The sequence below is a fragment of the Ranitomeya imitator genome, chromosome 9 (genome assembly GCF_032444005.1).
Source record: "Ranitomeya imitator isolate aRanImi1 chromosome 9, aRanImi1.pri, whole genome shotgun sequence".
Taxonomy (NCBI): Eukaryota; Metazoa; Chordata; class Amphibia; order Anura; family Dendrobatidae; genus Ranitomeya; species Ranitomeya imitator.
The window spans coordinates 118,545,748-118,565,576 of record NC_091290.1 but is presented as its reverse complement, the minus strand read 5'-3'; the positions used below and the strand labels follow the sequence as shown (position 1 = coordinate 118,565,576).

General features: G+C 40.7%; 1 protein-coding gene across 3 annotated transcripts in view; it reads right to left on the bottom strand.

Moving 5' to 3' along the window:
* Nucleotides 1-2,741: 2,741 nt before the first annotated feature.
* The window catches only part of DNAAF1 (dynein axonemal assembly factor 1), a 123,189-nt gene continuing 106,101 nt past the window's right edge, over nt 2,742-19,829 (bottom strand). For all 3 annotated transcript variants that reach the window (XM_069738647.1, XM_069738648.1, XM_069738646.1), the window contains exons 8-12: nt 15,722-15,988; nt 11,150-11,256; nt 8,510-8,584; nt 6,169-6,472; nt 2,742-2,981 (exon numbers count right to left, since the gene is read on the bottom strand). In XM_069738647.1, coding sequence (XP_069594748.1) covers nt 2,896-2,981; nt 6,169-6,472; nt 8,510-8,584; nt 11,150-11,256; nt 15,722-15,988 — 839 coding nt within the window. In that variant the 3' untranslated portion in view covers nt 2,742-2,895. The remainder of the gene's footprint in view (nt 2,982-6,168; nt 6,473-8,509; nt 8,585-11,149; nt 11,257-15,721; nt 15,989-19,829) is intronic.

Here is a 19,829-nt window from a genome sequence, read left to right as displayed (position 1 = left end):
ACCAACCAGGCTAACAAGGTAATACAAACAAGCATAAAGAAAAATACCACTCATGCAAATATACTCACACAAACAACAGATTAATGCACCGGGGAGTGGCGAATGGGGCTAAACCAAAGTTGAAGGGAAATTATCACACACCCAAAACCTAGCAACACTCAGAAAAATCCACCAAACACCTACTCAAATAACATAACAATCTCCACCCATGGAGCAAATGCTTCCAGGAGCTCTTAACTGAGCAGATTAACCCCTGCATTGCTATTGATTTACATATTCTTGGGTACCGTATATATTCTCAAGTATAAGCCGAGATTTTCAGCCCATTTTTTGGGGCTGAAAGACCCCTCTCAGCTTATACTCGAGTCATACCCAGGGGCGGCAGGGGAGGGGGAGCGGGGGCTGTCTAATTATACTCACCTACTCCTGGCGCGGTCCCTCCAGGTCCCTGGCTCCCCGGCTTCTTCCTGTACTGAGCGGTCACATGGTACCGCTCATTACAGTAATGAATATGCAGCTCCACCTCTATGGGAGGTGGAGCCGTATATTCATTACTGTAAATAGCGGTAACGGTGACCGCTCAGTACAGGATGAAGCTGCGGCGTCGGGAAAGCAGGGACTGCACCGCGCCAGGAGCAGGTGAGTATAACAGGGAGGGGAGCGCTGCGCGATAGTCACCTGCTCCCCGTTCCGGCGCCGCTCCGTCTTCAGTGTCTTCTGCTCAAGTCAGAGGTTGAGGTGACGTGGTTAGTGCGCGCCCTCTGCCTGAACATCAGTGCAGAAGACGCTGAAGATGGAGCAGCGCCGGAACGAGGAGCAGGTGAATATTGAAAGTGCTGGGGGCCTGAGCGACGGAGAGGTGAGTATGTGATTTTTTTTTTTTTTTTATCGTAGCAACAGCAAATGGGGCAAGTGTTTGTATGAAGCATCTATGGGGCCATAACGTTTGTGCAGCACTATATGGGGCAAGTGTCTGTATGGGGCCATAATTAACGTTTGTGGAGCATTATATGGGGCACGTGTCTGTATGGAGCATCTTATGGGGCCATAATCAAGGTTTGTGCAGCACTATATGGGGCAAATATCTTTACAGAGCATCTTATGGGGCCATAATCAGCATTTGTGCAGCATTATATTGGGCAAATGTGTCTATGGAGCATCTTATGGGGCCATTATTAACCTTTATGCAGGATTATATGGGGCATATTTTAATATGGAGCATCTTATGGGGCCATCATAAACTTTATGGAGCATTATATGGGGCTCCTGATTCAATATGGATATTCAGAAACACAACCTACTGATGTCTCAATTAATTTTACTTTTATTGGTATCTATTTTTAACTTTTGACATTAACCGGTAGTTGCTGCATTTCTCACCCTAGGCTTATACTCGAGTCATTAAGTTTTCCCAGTTTTTTGTGGCAAAATTAGGAGGGTCGGCTTATACTCGAGTATATACGGTATATTTCGGTGGAATATAAGCCTCAAAAACTTGTTAAAAAAAAGTATCAGCATTATATTTTTCATCCATAGTGTCTAAATTGATTTATTCCCCATTTATTCCCCATAAAAGCAGTGTATTTACTGAATGTTAAGCATTCAGCACCTACAGTGCTGAATTAGTTGGTCACTCACAAATGTTACTGAAACCAAAAAGGAATAAAAAGGGTCTCTTCATGCAAGTCAAAGTGTCACTTTGAGGTCATAACTCTGGAACACTTCAACAGATCCCACAGATTTTGAGAATGTTTTCTCGTGACAAATTGTACTTCATGATAGTGGTAACATTTCTTCGATATGACTGTGAAAATGAGCACCATGCTAACACCATTCGTTTGCAAACATAACGTAGATCTAGGACATAGGATTACCCGTGATCATAGGATTCCAGGATACAGGATTTCTCACAAGTACAGTGCGGCAACAGGACTTCCCGCATCCATCCTTAACAAACTAGTATCCAGAATGTATCGTCATCACTACACATCATGAACAGGTAAAGAGAGCTATTCCAGCTATCCTCCTTTGCACTTTGAATATTCATCAAGACGCTCTTTTTTAGTGCATCTCATACCTATTTTCATTCTTTATTTAATTGGACGTACCAAGGAAAAGGGTGCTATTCAGTATGCTGCTCTAAAGGAGACAGGTGGCAGCGCTTGTGCTAATCTCTTTTCATACTTTACAAATGTATTTATTTGATTAATATTTTTTTATTTTTTTGTTCTTTGTTTTATATTTTTTTTTATATATTTTTAATAACTTTTTAATTTTTTTTTTTACATTGTTCCAAGATGGGACATTCTCTCCCCTGATCGCTGATCTAATACTCCACAATTCTTTTGAAGCGCACAGCATTAGATCAGCATTTCTCACACTGGGATGAGGCTTGTCAGCTCTTGCTCTGAGCTAGGAGCTTATAGACTACCGTCCCTGGGTGACCCCCGTGACCATCTTTCGGCCCCGGGGGTCACATGGAAACCATCGGAACAACACTTTCGCAATCACGTTGTGCCGATGGGAGCAGACAGGGAGCTCCCTCCCTCTGTGATGCCCCTTGATGACGCTGGGCACTGCTGCACAGTGTCAGCTCTTATATAGAGGTGACACACACATTTGATTGCGATAATCACGCCGTGTATATATATTGCAGTTACAAGAATGCAGCTCATGCAGCGATGTATATGTACGGCTCATGTTGCGACTGGGTTAAAAAAAAGAATAAAAAAAATAAGTTTACTTAATTTTGTGTATTTGTTAATAAACTTTACTTAACATACTAAGCCATAGAAAACAAATCTTCACATTAAGTATCTCCAAAAAGAACACTATTAACCATAAAACAGAACATAATTATAACCTTATCAACCCTCCTTCCCCATTTTCTGCTTTTTAATCCAAATCATATGTATAAATTTCTCCAGTCTCCTTCCCAGGGGTTGAGGAGTCTTCTGTTTTGTCCACATTCTTGCAATTCTCTGCGAATGAAAAATAAATTTTAAAGAACTGAATACTAAATCACTGAGAGGAAGAAATATTTACAATCATTAATATAATTAATACAGTGGGGCAAAAAAGTATTTAGTCAGTCAGCAATAGTGCAAGTTCCACCACTTAAAAAGATGAGAGGCGTCTGTAATTTACATCATAGGTAGACCTCAACTATGGGAGACAAACTGAGAAAAAAAATCCAGAAAATCACATTGTCTGTTTTTTTAACATTTTATTTGCATATTATGGTGGAAAATAAGTATTTGGTCAGAAACAAAATTTCATCTCAATACTTTGTAATATATCCTATGTTGGCAATGACAGAGGTCAAACGTTTTCTGTAAGTCTTCACAAGGTTGCCACACACTGTTGTTGGTATGTTGGCCCATTCCTCCATGCAGATCTCCTCTAGAGCAGTGATGTTTTTGGCTTTTCGCTTGGCAACACGGACTTTCAACTCCCTCCAAAGGTTTTCTATAGGGTTGAGATCTGGAGACTGGCTAGGCCACTCCAGGACCTTGAAATGCTTCTTACGAAGCCACTCCTTCGTTGCACTGGCGGTGTGCTTTGGATCATTGTCATGTTGAAAGACCCAGCCACGTTTCATCTTCAATGCCCTTGCTGATGGAAGGAGGTTTGCACTCAAAATCTCACAATACATGGCCCCATTCATTCTTTCATGTACCCGGATCAGTCATCCTGGCCCCTTTGCAGAGAAACAGCCCCAAAGCATGATGTTTCCACCACCATGCTTTACAGTAGGTATGGTGTTTGATGGATGCAACACAGTATTCTTTTTCCTCCAAACACGACAAGTTGTGTTTCTACCAAACAGTTCCAGTTTGGTTTCATCAGACCATAGGACATTCTCCCAAAACTCCTCTGGATCATCCAAATGCTCTCTAGCAAACTTCAGACGGGCCCGGACATGTACTGGCTTAAGCAGTGGGACACGTCTGGCACTGCAGGATCTGAGTCCATGGTGGCATAGTGTGTTACTTATGGTAGGCCTTGTTACATTGGTCCCAGCTCTCTGCAGTTCATTCACTAGGTCCCCCCGCGTGGTTCTGGGATTTTTGCTCACCGTTCTTGTGATCATTCTGACCCCACGGGGTGGGATTTTGCGTGGAGCCCCAGATCAAGGGAGATTATCAGTGGTCTTGTATGTCTCCCATTTTCTAATTATTGCTCCCACTGTTGATTTCTTCACTCCAAGCTGGTTGGCTATTGCAGATTCAGTCTTCCCAGCCTGGTGCAGGGCTACAATTTTGTTTCTGGAGCCCTTTGACAGCTCTTTGGTCTTCACCATAGTGGAGTTTGGAGTCAGACTGTTTGAGGGTGTGCACAGGTGTCTTTTTATACTGATAACAAGTTTAAACAGGTGCCATTACTACAGGTAATAAGTGGAGGAAAGAGGAGACTCTTAAAGAAGAAGTTACAGGTCTGTGAGAGCCAGAAATCTTGATTGTTTGTTTCTGACCAAATACTTATTTTCCACCATAATATGCAAATAAAATGATTAAAAAAACAGACAATGATTTTATGGATTTTTTTTCCTCAGTTTGTCTCCCATAGTTGAGGTCTACCTATGATGTAAATTACAGACGCCTCTCATCTTTTTAAGTGGTGGAACTTGCACTATTGCTGACTGACTAAATACTTTTTTGCCCCACTGTATATTGATTGACAGCAAGATATGACAAAGTGTTCAGTATACAAATTGAGGGGGTAAAGCGGTTCATTAGTGACAAATAAACCATTATAATCAACTTGTTTTGATGTTCATATTAGTCCCCTACATACCTGTACAAGTTATTTCATTCCGCTTAGTTTCTGATGATCTTCAGATAGGCAGACGCATTTACTAAATACATGCTATATTCTTGTGAATGGTGCAAGAACCACTGAGAATTAGACAGATGCAGTCATGGCTGAAAGTGTGGGCACCCTTACAATTGTTACAGAAAATCAAGCATGTCTCCCAGAAATTTATTGCAATTACACACGTTTTGCTACACAAATGTTTATTTCCTTTGTGTGTGTTAAAATAAAATAGGAAAATTGGAAATATCTTCACACAAAATCCCCAAAATGGGCTGGACAAATTGTGGGTAAACAACTTTGTTTCAAGCATGTGATGTTCGTTAAAACTCACCTATGGCAAGTAACAGATTCTGCTAGGGTATGTGCACACGATCAGGAATTGGCAGCGCATGTCTGCAGTGCTCAAAGTGCTGCCAGCTATTGCAGGTGAATCTGCATGTGTTCACTGAACTGTGTGGATTCACAGTGTCCAATACATTGTATAGGTGAAATTTCTCTTGCGGAGACGTGATAAATAGGCATGCTGCAGTCTGGAAAGATGCACCACATGTCTGTCTCCACGGGTGATCCGGAGGCGTCTCTAGACGCATAGTGGACATGGGATTTCTTGAAATTCTATCCACTATTCTGTAACATGAGGACGCTGCGGGTTGGGTGCTGCAGAAATACGCAGCGTCCAACTTGCAGCGCTTACTGATCGTCTGAACATACCCTTAGTGAAAGAAAATGACCATCAGCACTGACCGATGGATTAACGTTGGTCCAAGAGCGATTATCTGATAAAACATTGGATAGCACTCATCAAATGTATACGCTAGTTTGCGCAAACCCTAAAAGTGGTTATTCAGGACTTTTTTCCCCCCATGGGACTAGGCTAACTACCAGCAACAATCTCCCCTAGTTCAGACCGCTGTCTTCCGGTCATAGACTACACCTGCCGATGAATCTCCTGCTTCCTGTGATGTCAAATCGACAGAGCAGTTCTGTTGTCACTGCCGATGGGGCGTCACTACTGCGCCCTCACTCCTCTTGTCTGAATTGGTGAGTTATGTGTTACTCTCTAACGTCCGATACTGTTTGTACATGCACTGTCTGAATTGTAAAGCGCTGCGGAATATGTTGACAATATACAAATAAAAATGATTATAAAAATAGCAGCTTGATCGGTATAATGTCATCCATCAGTCTAAATGTCCTCTGGATGCAATGTTTTCAGTGCTTTTAGGGGAAACCTCAGCTCATCACTATTCTGTGCACCCCATTGCAGGGCTACTTATTTGCATTTTGTCATGTGCATGAGACCTGACATTGTTCTCCAACTGGATTCTGGAAGAAATACGAGTTTATTACCCGGCGTCGGTGCCTCCATGGAGTCCAGATCGTGCTTCCTGTTTTGACTTTCTTTGTTGCCTCTTTCATCCAAGCATTCATTACTTATTTCTTGGATAAGAAGACTTTTATGCTTGGACATGGCAGCATCTGGATGAATATTCACAGACGCCGGCAGATCAATGGTATTTGTAGTAAATATATCTACATGGTGTGTCAGCTGCTCGTCGTCGTCCCCACCGACGGTGGTCACGTCTTCTTTCTCCCACTCACCATCACTCTCATCGCTGTCCCCAGATATCACTTCAATCTTTGGACGATATACCTGTTACAGGACACGACGGGTAAAGAAAAAATTCATAAAAGACAAAGATAACAAGAGCCTGAAAAACTGGCCAGAGTTTATAGGGAGTTGTTTGGTCTTTTGATAAAAATCTGCAGTCACTCTGTGTGACTGCTGACTTCTCAATCCTCATAGCATTTGCACCGCCGGTGTCAGAGGAGAGAGCGGGTGGTCACAGTACAGCAAGTAACTGATTTCCATACTTCTGGCCACATTCCAACTAGACAATGGCCACATTCCGACTAGACGTTTGGCTAGCTCTGATGGGAGTTTATAAAGGTGCAACGAGCAGTGTTAAACCTGTCACCAGATTTTTCCAATACGAGGTAAGGCCTGTACCTTTCAGCCCTGATAAACAGCATTGCATAATGCTGTATAAAAGCCCCCAACCCGACCTGCAATATATGAAAAATATCTTTTATTATATTCACCAACAGGGCAGTTGGATCTGATGGGTGTCGCTGTCATCGTCCGGTGTCTCCTCTCCTCTTGCGATGCCGTCCTCCTTTTTGCTTTGTGTGGATGACGCGTCCTAGGTCATCCACAGTTTTCCTGGCATCGCACTCCTGCGCGGGTGCACTCATCTCTGCCCTGTCGAGCGCAGAACAAAGTACTGCAGTGCGCAAGCGCAAAAAAAGGACAAAGAACCCGGGTGCTTGTGCACTGAAATACTGTACTCTGCCCTAGTTGGGCCAGAGAAGTAAACATGCGCATGGGAGTGGAGGGCAGAGCATATTCATTCCCTTAAGCAGCGGACACATGTGATCGCCCGGCCGCTGAGGAAGGCGGCTGCGACTACTGTGCCCGCTATTGAAGAGAAATGAATAGTCACTGCTAGTTCAGTCAATATTCATTTCTCTGTAGCAGCGGGCACAGGCTTTAGCCACAGCAGCTGGCTCCTGTGACCTGCAGCTTCACCGATGACGCTCCCCCTCCATCTTCTGGGACCCGGGGCCTTTTTCAGCACAAAAAAATGTGCTGAAAAACTCAGCTTATACTCGAGTATATATTACGGTATATATTAGCTCTTCCCAGCCCAAATACATATATGTGGCAAGTACTATATTGACACCTGTATCTAGCATATTAGAATTCTGTAAATCAGGGCTGAAAAGTACAGGCCTTACCTTGTATGGAAAAGACCTGGTGACAATTTCCCTTTAAATAGGTATTTAACTTTTTAATAAAAAATATATATATTTAAGTTTAATTCACACCCGCTTTTCCCCCCAAATTTACAAATTAAATCTAGAAAATAAAAACAAATGATAATATTTGGTATGGTTTTCTGCCTAATGATCCAAACCATTAAACTATTTATGCTATAAGGCAAACGCCAGAACATAAAAAAAAAATCTACATGGCAAAATCATTTTTAAAAAAAAACAACAACAAAACTTCACCTTTCTATAAAAAAAACTGAATAAAAATAAATCAGAAATGTAAATGGACCCCAAAATAGTAACAAACAAAAACTAGGTCTCACCACATAAAAAACAAACCCTGATACAACTCCGAAAAATAACAAAGATATGTTGCCCGCTAGAATCGGAGGTGTATATACCATATGCTCACTGTGAGCTCCCCCGATAACCGGCCTGGTAGTGGAAGCAGCCGCGGCCTCGTCCATCATTTGTCAGTCAATTTGGCAATTGTGCTGACGATTGGAGGCAGCGGAGTTGTGTTCCTTGACATATTAGTGGCAGCGGTGAGATCTGCGTGACTTCCCCTGCTGCGTTCCTATGACATGCGTCATCAGCATTATGATGTTCACCAGACAATTGATCTTTTAATAGTTGTTTAACCTGTAACCTGCTTCTAATGTTCGCTATACATGGCTTCTATGCTTGCAGTAAGAAATGGGGAAATCTGCAGTGAAAGTCCGCACAGCAGGTTAATTTCTGCTGCAGATTTTTACTACTCGGTGTGTGGATGAGATCGGTTACAAATCTCATCCATGGGACGGCGACTGTAATATACAGGAGAAAATCGTGTTTGCTCCATGCTCCTAATACTTACCTGATTAGTAGTAATGTTCTCCAGCATGTTTTGGGGCAGCTCAGTAATGTCCTCATCTTCCAAATCTGGCAAATCCTATAAAATAGACAATCAGAACGCAACAATATTTTACCTTGTACAGACAAATTATCATCTTAGGCTTCATTCATAAGTCACTTTTTCTTGTATGAGCGTTATCCGTGTTTTTCATGGATAGCACTCGTACCTGTGAAAGTCTATGGGCCATTGACTTTCCGTGATTTTGTGGCTAGCGCAAAATCGCGATGACATTTCAGATCTTGATCCGAGTGTCAGATCAAAATCCCCAATGCAAGTTTATGCGTCTGTGAAAAAAGTTGGGAAGCACAAGGATACCGCCCGAGGGAAGCTAGATTTTCACGGATTATTAAATAACATAAGGTTTTGAAGGGTTTTCTTTTTACATATGAAAAAAACTGATGAAAATTGGACCAAATCAGATAAAATTCTGCTGAAAATCACTGATAAAACTCGATCCATTTTTCTAGCATGAGAAAAAAACTGAAGTGTGAATGAGGCCTTAAAGAGTACCCACCACCAACCAGCATGGCACAAAGGAACACAGTAGTATGACAATAAATGGCTTCACCCAGCCACTAACCGTGAGTGGAGAAAAAGTTTTGATGGTATCATTCTCTGAAAAAAAAAAAAAAGGCCAAGAAAGCAAAAATTCTGCTGGGGTATGTAAACTTTTGAGCACAACTTTATAGACTAGGATAAGGGAAATATATACCAGGATGATAGCTGATTTTGTAAGCTTGCCCACTGACAAAGACACGAACAATCTATAATTTTAAGGGTAGGTTAATTTTAAAATTGAGAGATAGAATATCAAAAATAAAATCCAGAAAATCACATTGTATAAATTATATAAATTGCATTTATAGGCCTGCACAAAGCTGGAATGGGCTAAAAACCATAAGTAAAGAGGCTTTGTGAGGAGACAACAGTTGGTGCAATAGTAAGAAAATGGACGAAATACAAAATCGACAATCGACATCGATCTGGGGCACAATGCAATATCTCACCTCGTGGGGTGTACTTGATCATGAGGAAGGTGAGAGATAAGACTAAAATTACACGGGGGGGGGGGGGAACTTGTTAATGATCTCAAGACAGCTGGGACCACAGTCACCAAGAAAACCATTGGTAACACATTATGCCATAAAGGTTTAAAATCCTGCAGTGCCCGCAAGGTCCCCCGGCTCAAGAAGGCACATGTGCAGGCCTGTCTGGAGATTGCCAATGAACCCCTGGATGATTGTGTGAGTGATTGGACGAAGGTGCGGTGGTCAGATGAGACAAAAATTGAGGTATTTGGCATTAACTCAACTTGCCGTGTTTGGAGGAAGAGAAATGCTGCCAATGACCCAAAGAACACCATCACCACTGTCAAACTTTGAGGTGGAAACATTATATTTTGGGGGTGTTTCTCTGCTAAGGGCATAGGACTACTTCACTGCATTAATGGGAGAATGGATAGAGCCATGCACGGTAAAATCCTGAGTGACAACCTCCATCCCACCGCTAGGACATTAAAAATGGGTCGTGTCTGGGTCTTCCAGCAAGAAAATGACCCAAAACATACAGCCAAAGCAACAAAGTAGTGGCTCAAAAAGTAGCACATTAAGGCCATGGAGTGGCCTAGCCAGTCTCCAGACCTTAATCCCATTGAAAACTTATAAAAGGAAATGAAACTCCGAGTTGCCAAGTGATAGCCTCAAAATCTTAATGATCTAGAAATTTTCTACAAAGAGGAGTGGACCAAAATTCCTCCTGACATGTGCGCAAACCTCATCATCAACTACAAAAAACGTCTGATTGCTGTGCTTGAAAACAAGGGTTTTGCCACCGAGTATTAAGTCTTGATTGCCAGAGGGATCAAATACTTATTTCTCACTGTAAAATGCAGGTATATTTATATAATTTATACAACGTGATTTTCTGGATTTTATTTTTGATATTCTATCTCTCAATGTTAAAATTAACCTTCCCTTAAAATTATAGACTGTTCATGTATTTGTCAGTGGGCAAACTTACAAAATCAGCAAGGGATCAAATACTTATTCTCCCCACTGTACACCAGAATGGACGACATATACTGTATACTTGGATGGGCCCAGGATGGGGGACATATATTCCATTAAGGAGCCCAAGATGGGGGACATTACTACAGGTTGGAGGAGGAGGTTCAACTTGTATGTCCTCATGGGTCCAAATCTTACACCGGGGGCCATCGGACTCATCCCTTTTACACAAGACAATGTGCTGCAGATAACGGTGACCATTATACCGGTATAAACTATCCACTTTGCTCATTAATCAACTAATTGGCAGCTTGTGTACATGGGCCGATAATAGAGAATGTGTACTCTAATTTACGCTCGTATGGATATTATTGATCCATGTAAAAGGGCTTTTAGTCAGACAAATGCAGATTTTAAAGGTTTGTGAGCAAAATATATCTTAAAATATTTGTTGAGTGGTGACATTGTCATTATTTTGCTTGCCAACAGCACAAGTGGAATCTATTTGGAGAAGTAGTTTCACAGTAGGATTCATGACACATATTTTTGGTAATGATTTAGGTAACTGATGACCTGTGAGGTCAGTCTCACATACATCAATGAACAGCCTCTCTGTGGCCTTCAGAGGGACAACCTCGATCTCTTCCTCATCAGCCAGTCCAGTGGTCAGGGAACCTTCCTTGTTCATCTCCCCCTGTGATTCTGCAAAGAAAATTAAAAAATTATATATGAAATTATATATAATTTTATATATACACACGTATATATATATATATATATATATATATATATATATATATATATATAAATAATGGGATCAGTTGTGTAGTCAAAGATGAAGAACATGTGGTAGCCTAAACAAGAGAGAAGCTGAAGAAAAAAACCTTAAAACCTTTTCTGTAATCTCCAATAACTCCTTTAACCATTTAACCATGGGCCGATTTCCATTTTTGTTTTTTCCTCTCTTTCTTCCAAAAGCCAATGCTTTTTTTTTTTTCCATCTACATGGCTGTATGAGGGTTTGCATTTTTCGAGACCAATTGTACTTTTGAATGACTCCATTTATTTTATCATGTGATGCAATGGAAAGCGGGAAAACAAATTCCAAGTGCGTTGAAACTGCAAAAAAAAGTGCAATTCCACAATTGATTTTTCAGTGTTTTATTTACCATGTTCATTGTACGATAAAACTGACCTGGCGATAGGATTCTGTAGAACAGTACAAGTTCGCAGAACCCAAGATGCAAATTTATCTTTTGTGCCCTCAGCTGACATTTTTATTGACACCATTTTGGGGGAGATACGATGTTTCGATCGCCTATTATTGCATTTTATTGTAATGTTGTGACGGCCAAAAAAAGTAATTCTGGCGTTTCAGTTTGTTTTTCCCTCGTTTACTGATTAGCAAATTTATGTTATATTTTGATTGGACTTTTAAGAACACAGCGATACAAATGTGTTTTTTTTTTTAATTATTTTTAATGTGGAAAAAGAGGAAGATTTAAACTTTTTTTTAAATTGTTTTTATATTTTTTTTTAAACATTTTGTTTACTTTTCACTATTTTTAATAGTCCCCTCAAGGGGCTTTGCAGCTGCGATCTTCTGATCACTTGTGCACACAGCAAAGCATCAGTGCTGCTATGAAGGAAGGGAGGAAAAGCACTGAATAAATGTTACTTGGATCAAATGTAATTAAATAAAAAACTGTGATCCATGTCACGGTATTGAGTTACTATAAAGACAGTTTTTAAATCAGGCTGTGCCACTATGCACCTTTTAGTATTTCAAAGACACAAAGTAGCGAGACGTGAACACAAACGAATATTCGTCAAAAAATATATCCTTTATTATATTATAGTAAACAAATTAAACACATTAGCTAAAATGAAAAAATAAATGCCTCTTGATGAAGTATGGACAAAACGCGCGTCGAGGCTGAGGGATGCAGGACAGTCCTTTCTTTACTAACTGTAAGTTGCATAGCATGGACAGTAATCTGTCTTTACCCCCCTTTTTATGTGGAGTTGCACTGCACCAGTTGAGCATATAGCGCCTGGGGGCTTTCGGCTCACAACTTCATAGTAGCAGAGATTTACCAGGGAATGTCTTGACATAAATATGTACCTTAAACTGTTCATCTTATGAACCTTATGACAGTATACATTTATCTGAGGAGATGCCCTGATATAAATATATACCCTTTTTGTGGTTGCCATCATAGTATTGATTATCCCCCTCATTTAATATGACAACCTATAGCTAGATTTTGGTTTCACTGTATGGATTTAACCCTCTATGCACTGGCACTTTAGAATATCCTATGGCTGTTTCTTACAGTTGATGACTTGCTTACATATACAATTTGGTACATGTTAGTGCTAGACATCATTCTGTCCGGCTGGCAATACAATTGTATAGGTGATATCATAAATCAACTCCATTGCATTGAAAAGGATGTTTTGGTACATTACAAATGTTTTGGTCTGTATGCACAATTGCATTTTGCATAATAACTATTACATACCAGGGACTGTACCCCAAAGCTTTCCTCACACAAGAGGCATTTGTTTTTATTATTGTTAGTGTGTTTCATTTGTTCACCATTTTTTAATGAATATTCGTTAGTGCTCACGTCTGGCTACTTCGCCTATGAAGGGTGCACAGCCGGATTTAAAATCTGTATCAAATGTACTAATACCTAAAGGACCACACAATGGTAATACTGGTTATGTTATTAATAGGTAGGCAACCTCAAATAATATGTATTATTGAACAAAGAAGGTATAAATGGATAAGGCAAGGTATGTAATCTGCTATGCCTGCAGGTAGATGATACATCATACATATTGTTAGACACCAAGATCTCCCTATTTCAATGGGATTAGTAAAAGGTCAAAAAACTCAAAAACCAATTTAACCAAAAAAAGCCCCAACAGGCTGATTAGAGCAAAAATGGGATCATAGGGTATATTAAAACATGCAAATTTTATTAGCATAAATTAAAACACTTTTAAAACAGAGTATCACTATCAAAGCAGGAATTCATTAGGGATCTATAGTAAAGAATGTACTGCCAAAGCACATATATATGTATCAAATGGAATTGAATCATCAATATGTGTATACACAATATCAAAAAGAATAAAACCAACTAAGACACATGATTGGATCTGACCAGCCACTCCATTAGCCTAGTGCAGTGTAATATCCTCGTATGAGGGAGTAGATGTCAGAGCGTAATAAGGTACATGTGGCCCAGCAGAGGAAAGTGCATAGAATGACTCCTGATGAAGACACGGCGAAACGCGCATAGGGGTGGCAGGCCGGGATCCTCTTATTAAATAGTATTAGTAAGTACTAGCCCACTATATGCACCTCATTATATGCCCTCAAGTGCCTAGTGGCAAATACGGCCTTGCCTGTAAGGGCAGCTGGCAATAAATCTGATGTAAATAGATCAATCTATGTTAAGGCATAATGGTGGAGTACACAGTAGAGTAATGCACAAAGTGTACGAATAGGAGCATATTGATTTAATAGATCAAAAGGGTTAATACTCCAAACAGCCATGCACGTGAGAGAGGGCTAGAAGGAATGATAACAGAGCAAACTGCATATAAGGTGACCTGGGTGGTCCTGGATGAAAGTGTCGCGCTCACCCAGAATATATGCAGTTTGCCCTGCTGCCATTCTTTCTAGCCCTTCAAGTACATTTGACACAAGTAACATTTGTTGATTTTTTGTAAATGATTGAGGGCACTCTTTTGCGTATAGTGCCATTTTTTACCTTGCTTGTCCAATCAAACCGTTTTACTTTTCCAAAGCTATGTTTCCGTACTTTCTTGTACCATTTATTCGGTGTTTTTCCTCCCTTTCTTCACCATTTTTGATCCGAATGGTCAGCCATTTATACATCCATCAGCAGATATATAACACTATACACCTATATCTACTATTAAGCAAACTTTATATACTATCTGCTATACTCAATGTGTGTGCTTCATCAGCACTGCTATGAATAGTAGAAATCACGATCTCCTATGAACGCAAGGTAAACGCTGGCTTTCACAGGAGGATCGTAACGACAGGCACGGGGGTCTTCAGCAGACCCTTGGCTGTCATGGCAGCCTATCTGCACGATCACGCCACTGGGGGCGCCAATGGGTGCATAGAATGGCGCGCTTCCCTGTTGGCACGAGTTAAATGCAGCTGTCTGAGATTGATGTTAAGAGCTGCTGGTGATGCTCCACCCGCAGCTGTTAGATGCACATGATAGCTGAATAACGCAGCCATCATCTGCAGGATAAGATGCAGGCTCGGCATGTGAGCCCGCATCAAAGTCAGGAAGCTGGCATATAATGTACCAGTACGTTATATGTCTGTAAGGGATTAAAGTTTACACATTTACTAAAAAATCTAGTCCAGTTTTAAAATAAACGGCATAAAAAAGGATACAAATTTATAGTAAAATATTGTTACCTACCAAAGTGGAAAATAATCAAATTATTGCCCAGGTTAAACATACCCAGTGACTGAACCTGAATTTGTTTATCGCCAGTAAATCTGCCTGTCGGTTTTAATGGAAACTGTATGGGGACAAGTGAATAAAAGGAATTGAGTGTCGAGCACTTTTTAAGGGCAATTTAGCTTTAGGAAAGATGGGTTTTCTGCTTCATTTTAGATACTTTATAAATCTAATCTTGTTTGTTGGAAAGGTTCTTTTGGGGGCTCTAAAATGAAGGGCAAGTTAAAGAGGTTGTCCAGTAACAAGTTACCACTTATCTACATTGCTAATCGGTGGGCATCCGACCACTGGGATTAGCAGAATGGTTCAATTAATATCCCCGCTACAAAATGAACCGTCACTCCACTCCATTCATTCTCTGTGGGGCTGCCGGAGAGAGCTGAATGCAGAACATGGCAGCCCCTAGGAAATGAATGAGTGGTCGAGCATGTGGACTGCCGATCTATCTTAAAGGGGATTGAAGTCCCTCATGCTGCTTATTCAGCATTCAGGCCCCCAACAATCAAAAAGTTATCAGTTTTCCCTTGGATAGGAAAAATCACTGGACAACCCCTTTAAATCAGCCAGAATTCTAATCCTCATATTGTTACCAGAAGGGATGATGCCCTGCAGTCATTGCTCTTCCATTGTGTAGTCCTTACCATGTGTGACACATCCAGATTCTGCATCCATACCCAACGACGTGCCGTTATTTCCAACATTGCTGCCTCTTCCTGTAGCTGTGTGCCGATAAGGATCCATGTCAGGAGGCATGTCGGCCGTCTGAATCGGGATGGGAGGACCTATTGTAGGGTCATGGCTTATATTAGTGGTCAACTCCTCATAGGCCTCAAAAGTCTCTTCAACAAATCTCTGTATCTTCTCTCGAGACTCTTCATTGCTGCAGTGTTTTTCTTCCTGCTGATTTCCTAAACATATAACATATGAAGGGACGTGAGTAGCCATATTGGAAGATGATCCTTTATTCTATATGGAAAGGTTTAAACCTTTATGACAAATACAGATGATATCAGCATGGAAGCACCGGTGGGGTTCATAAATAGGGGCCCCCACTGCTCGCCATTATGCAGGGATGTCACGTACCCCTCTTGGGCTTTTAATTAGGAGATTTCAATGAAGGTATTTCTATTTTATTAGGGTGAATAATATTAGGGTGAATAATCTGTGTCCCTTCCTTTTAGGGCAGGCGCGTAACAGCGTATTTTCGGTCCGAGTGCTATCCGCATCAGTCTCCCTTTATTACACCCATGCAAAATGACCTGCTTTTCTCTTCTGTGTCACTACTACATATTAGTCAGCCCCCGCCCCATCCTGTGATAAGCAGCTCACTGTCTATAGACTATGTACATTGAAAGCTGTGGTGTAGGTGGGGACAGTTTACTCAGCTCTGCTGCATTGTTATATCTAAGAACTCTGATTGTGGTGGAATAGAAATAAAAAACGACAGCACCAGGATGTATCACACAAATGTGTGAATTAAGTCTTAGAAATGGTGAATAATCAGAGGAAAATGCAGCATGGTGTGGAAATCTCTGCACTAAAAGCACAAGAGAAACACATAAATCTAAAATCCTGGCAAATATCAGAGAACTTGCTGTTTAATTTCAGAATATATTGAGCAGATCCCAATCCAGGCACTGCCTGCATCAGAGGCCGTGGCCAGACATTTTCCCTGCCGCTGCTTAACCCCTTTACCCCCAAGGGTGGTTTGCACGTTAATGACCGGGCCAATTTTTACAATTCTGACCACTGTCCCTTTATGAGGTTATAACTCTGGAACGCTTCAACGGATCCCAGTGAATCTCACATTGTTTTCTCGTGACATATTGTACTTCATGACAATGGTAAAAATTCTTTGATAGTACCTGCGTTTATTTGTGAAAAAAACGGAAATTTGGCGAAAATTATGAAAATTTCGCAATTTTCCAACTTTGAATTTTTATGCAATTAAATCACAGAGATATGTCACACAAAATACTTAAGTAACATTTTCCACATGTCTACTTTACATCAGCACAATTTTGGAACCAAAATTTTTTTTAGTTAGGGAGTTATAAGGGTGAAGAGTTGACCAGCAATTTCTCATTTTTACAACACCATTTTTTTTTTAGGGACCACATCTCATTTGAAGTCATTTTGAGGGGTCTATATGATAGAAAATACCCAAGTGTGACACCATTCTAAAAACTACACCCCTCAAGGTGCTCAAAACCACATTCAAGAAGTATATTAACCCTTCTGGTGCTTCACAGGAATTTTTTGAATGTTTAAATAAAAATGAACATTTAACTTTTTTTCACAAAAAATTTAATTCAGCTCCAATTTGTTTTATTTTACCAAGGGTAACAGGAGAAAATGGACCCCAAACATTGTTGTACAATTTGTCCTGAGTACGCCAATACCCCATATGTGGGGGTAAACCACTGTTTGGGCGCATGGCACAGCTCGGAAGCGAAGGAGCGCCATTTGACTTTTCAATGCAAAATTGACTGGAATTGAGATGGGACGACATGTTTCGTTTGGAGAGCCCCTGATGTGCCTAAACACTGAAACCCCCCACAAGTGACACCATTTTGGAAAGTAGACCCCCTAAGGAACTTATCTAGAGGTGCGGTGAGCACTTTGACCCACCAACTGCTTCACAGAAGTTTATAATGCAGAACCGTAAAAATAAAAAATCATATTTTTTCACAAAAATTATCTTTTCGCCCCTAATTTTTTATTTTCCCAAGGGTAAGAGAAGAAATTGGACCCCAAAAGTTGTTGTACAATTTGTCCTGAGTACGCTGATACCCCATATGTGGGGGTAAACCACTGTTTGGGCGGATGGGAGAGCTCGGAAAGGAAGGGGCGCCGTTTGACTTTTCAATGCAAAATTGACAGGAATTGAGATGAGACGCCATGTTGCGTTTGCAGAGCCCCTAATGTACCTGAATAGTAGAAACCCCTCACAAGTGACACCATTTTGGAAAGTAGACCCCCTAAGGAACTTATCTAGATGTGTGGTGAGCGCTTTGCCCCACCAAGGGCTTCACAGAAGTTTATAATGGAGAGCCGTAAAAATAAAACAAAAATTTTTTCCCACAAAAATTATTTTTTAGCCCCCAGTTTTGTATTTTCCCGAGGGTGAGAGGAGAAATTCGACCCCAAAAGTTGTTGTCCAATTTGTCCTGAGTATTCTGATACCCCATATGTTGGGGGGAACCACCGTTTGGGCGCATGGGAGGGCTCGGAAGGGAAGGAGTGCGATTTGGAATGCAGACTTAGATGGAATGGTCTGCAGGCGTCACATTGCGTTTACAGAACCCCTAATGTACCTAAACAGTAGAAACCCCCCACAAGTGACCCCATATTGGAAACTAGACCCCCCAGGGAACTTATCTAGATGTGTTGTGAGAACTTTGAACCCCCAAGTGTTTCACTACAGTTTATAACGCAGAGCCGTAAAAATAAAAAATCTTTTTTTCCCACAAAAATTATTTTTTAGCCCCCAGTTTTGTATTTTCCCAAGGGTAACAGGAGAAATTGGACTCCAACAGTTGTTGTCCTATTTGTCCTGAGTACGCTGATACCCCATATGTTGGGGTAAACCCCTGTGTGGGCACACGGGAGAGCTCGGAAGGGAAGAAGCACTGTTTTACTTTTTCAACGCAGAATTGGCTGGAATTGAGATCGGACGCCATGTCGCGTTTGGAGAGCCCCTGATGTGCCTAAACAGTGGAAACCCCCCAATTATAACTGAAACCCTAATCCAAACACACCCCTAATCCCTAATTCCAACGGTAACCCTAACCACACCTCTAACCCTGACACACCCCTAACCCTAATCCCAACCCTATTCCCAACTGTAAATGTAATCTAAACCCTAACTGTAACTTTAACCCTAACCCTAGCCCTAACCCTAGCCCTAACCCTAACCCTAACGGGAAAATGGAAATAAATACATTTTTTTAATTTTTCCCTAACTAAGGGGGTGATGAAGGGGGGGTTGATTTACTTTTATAGTGGGTTTTTTAGCGGATTTTATTGATTGGCAGCCGTCACACACTGAAAGACGCTTTTTATTGCAAAAAAATATTTTTTGCATTACCACATTTTGAGAGCTATAATTTTTCCATATTTTGGTCCACAGAGTCATGTGAGGTCTTGTTTTTTGCGGGACGAGTTGACGTTTTTATTGGTAACATTTTCGGGCACGTGACATTTTTTGATCGCTTTTTATTCTGATTTTTGTGAGGCAGAATGACCAAAAACCAGATATTCATGAATTTCTTTTGGGGGAGGCGTTTATACCGTTCCGCGTTTGGTAAAATTGATAAAGCAGTTTTATTCTTCGGGTCAGTATGATTACGGCGACACCTCATTTATATCATTTTTTAATGTTTTGGCGCTTTTATACGATAAAAACTATTTTATAGAAAAAATAATTATTTTTGCATCGCTTTATTCTCAGGACTATAACTTTTTTATTTTTTTGCTGATGATGCTGTATGGCGGCTCGTTTTTTGCGGGACAAGATGACGTTTTCAGCGGTACCATGGTTATTTATATCTGTCTTTTTGATCGCGTGTTATTCCACTTTTTGTTCGGCGGTATGATAATAAAGCGTTGTTTTTTGCCTCGTTTTTTTTTTTTTCTTACGGTGTTTACTGAAGGGGTTAACTAGTGGGCCAGTTTTATAGGTCGGGCCGTTACGGACGCGGCGATACTAAATATATGTACTTTTATTGTTTTTTTTATTTATTTAGA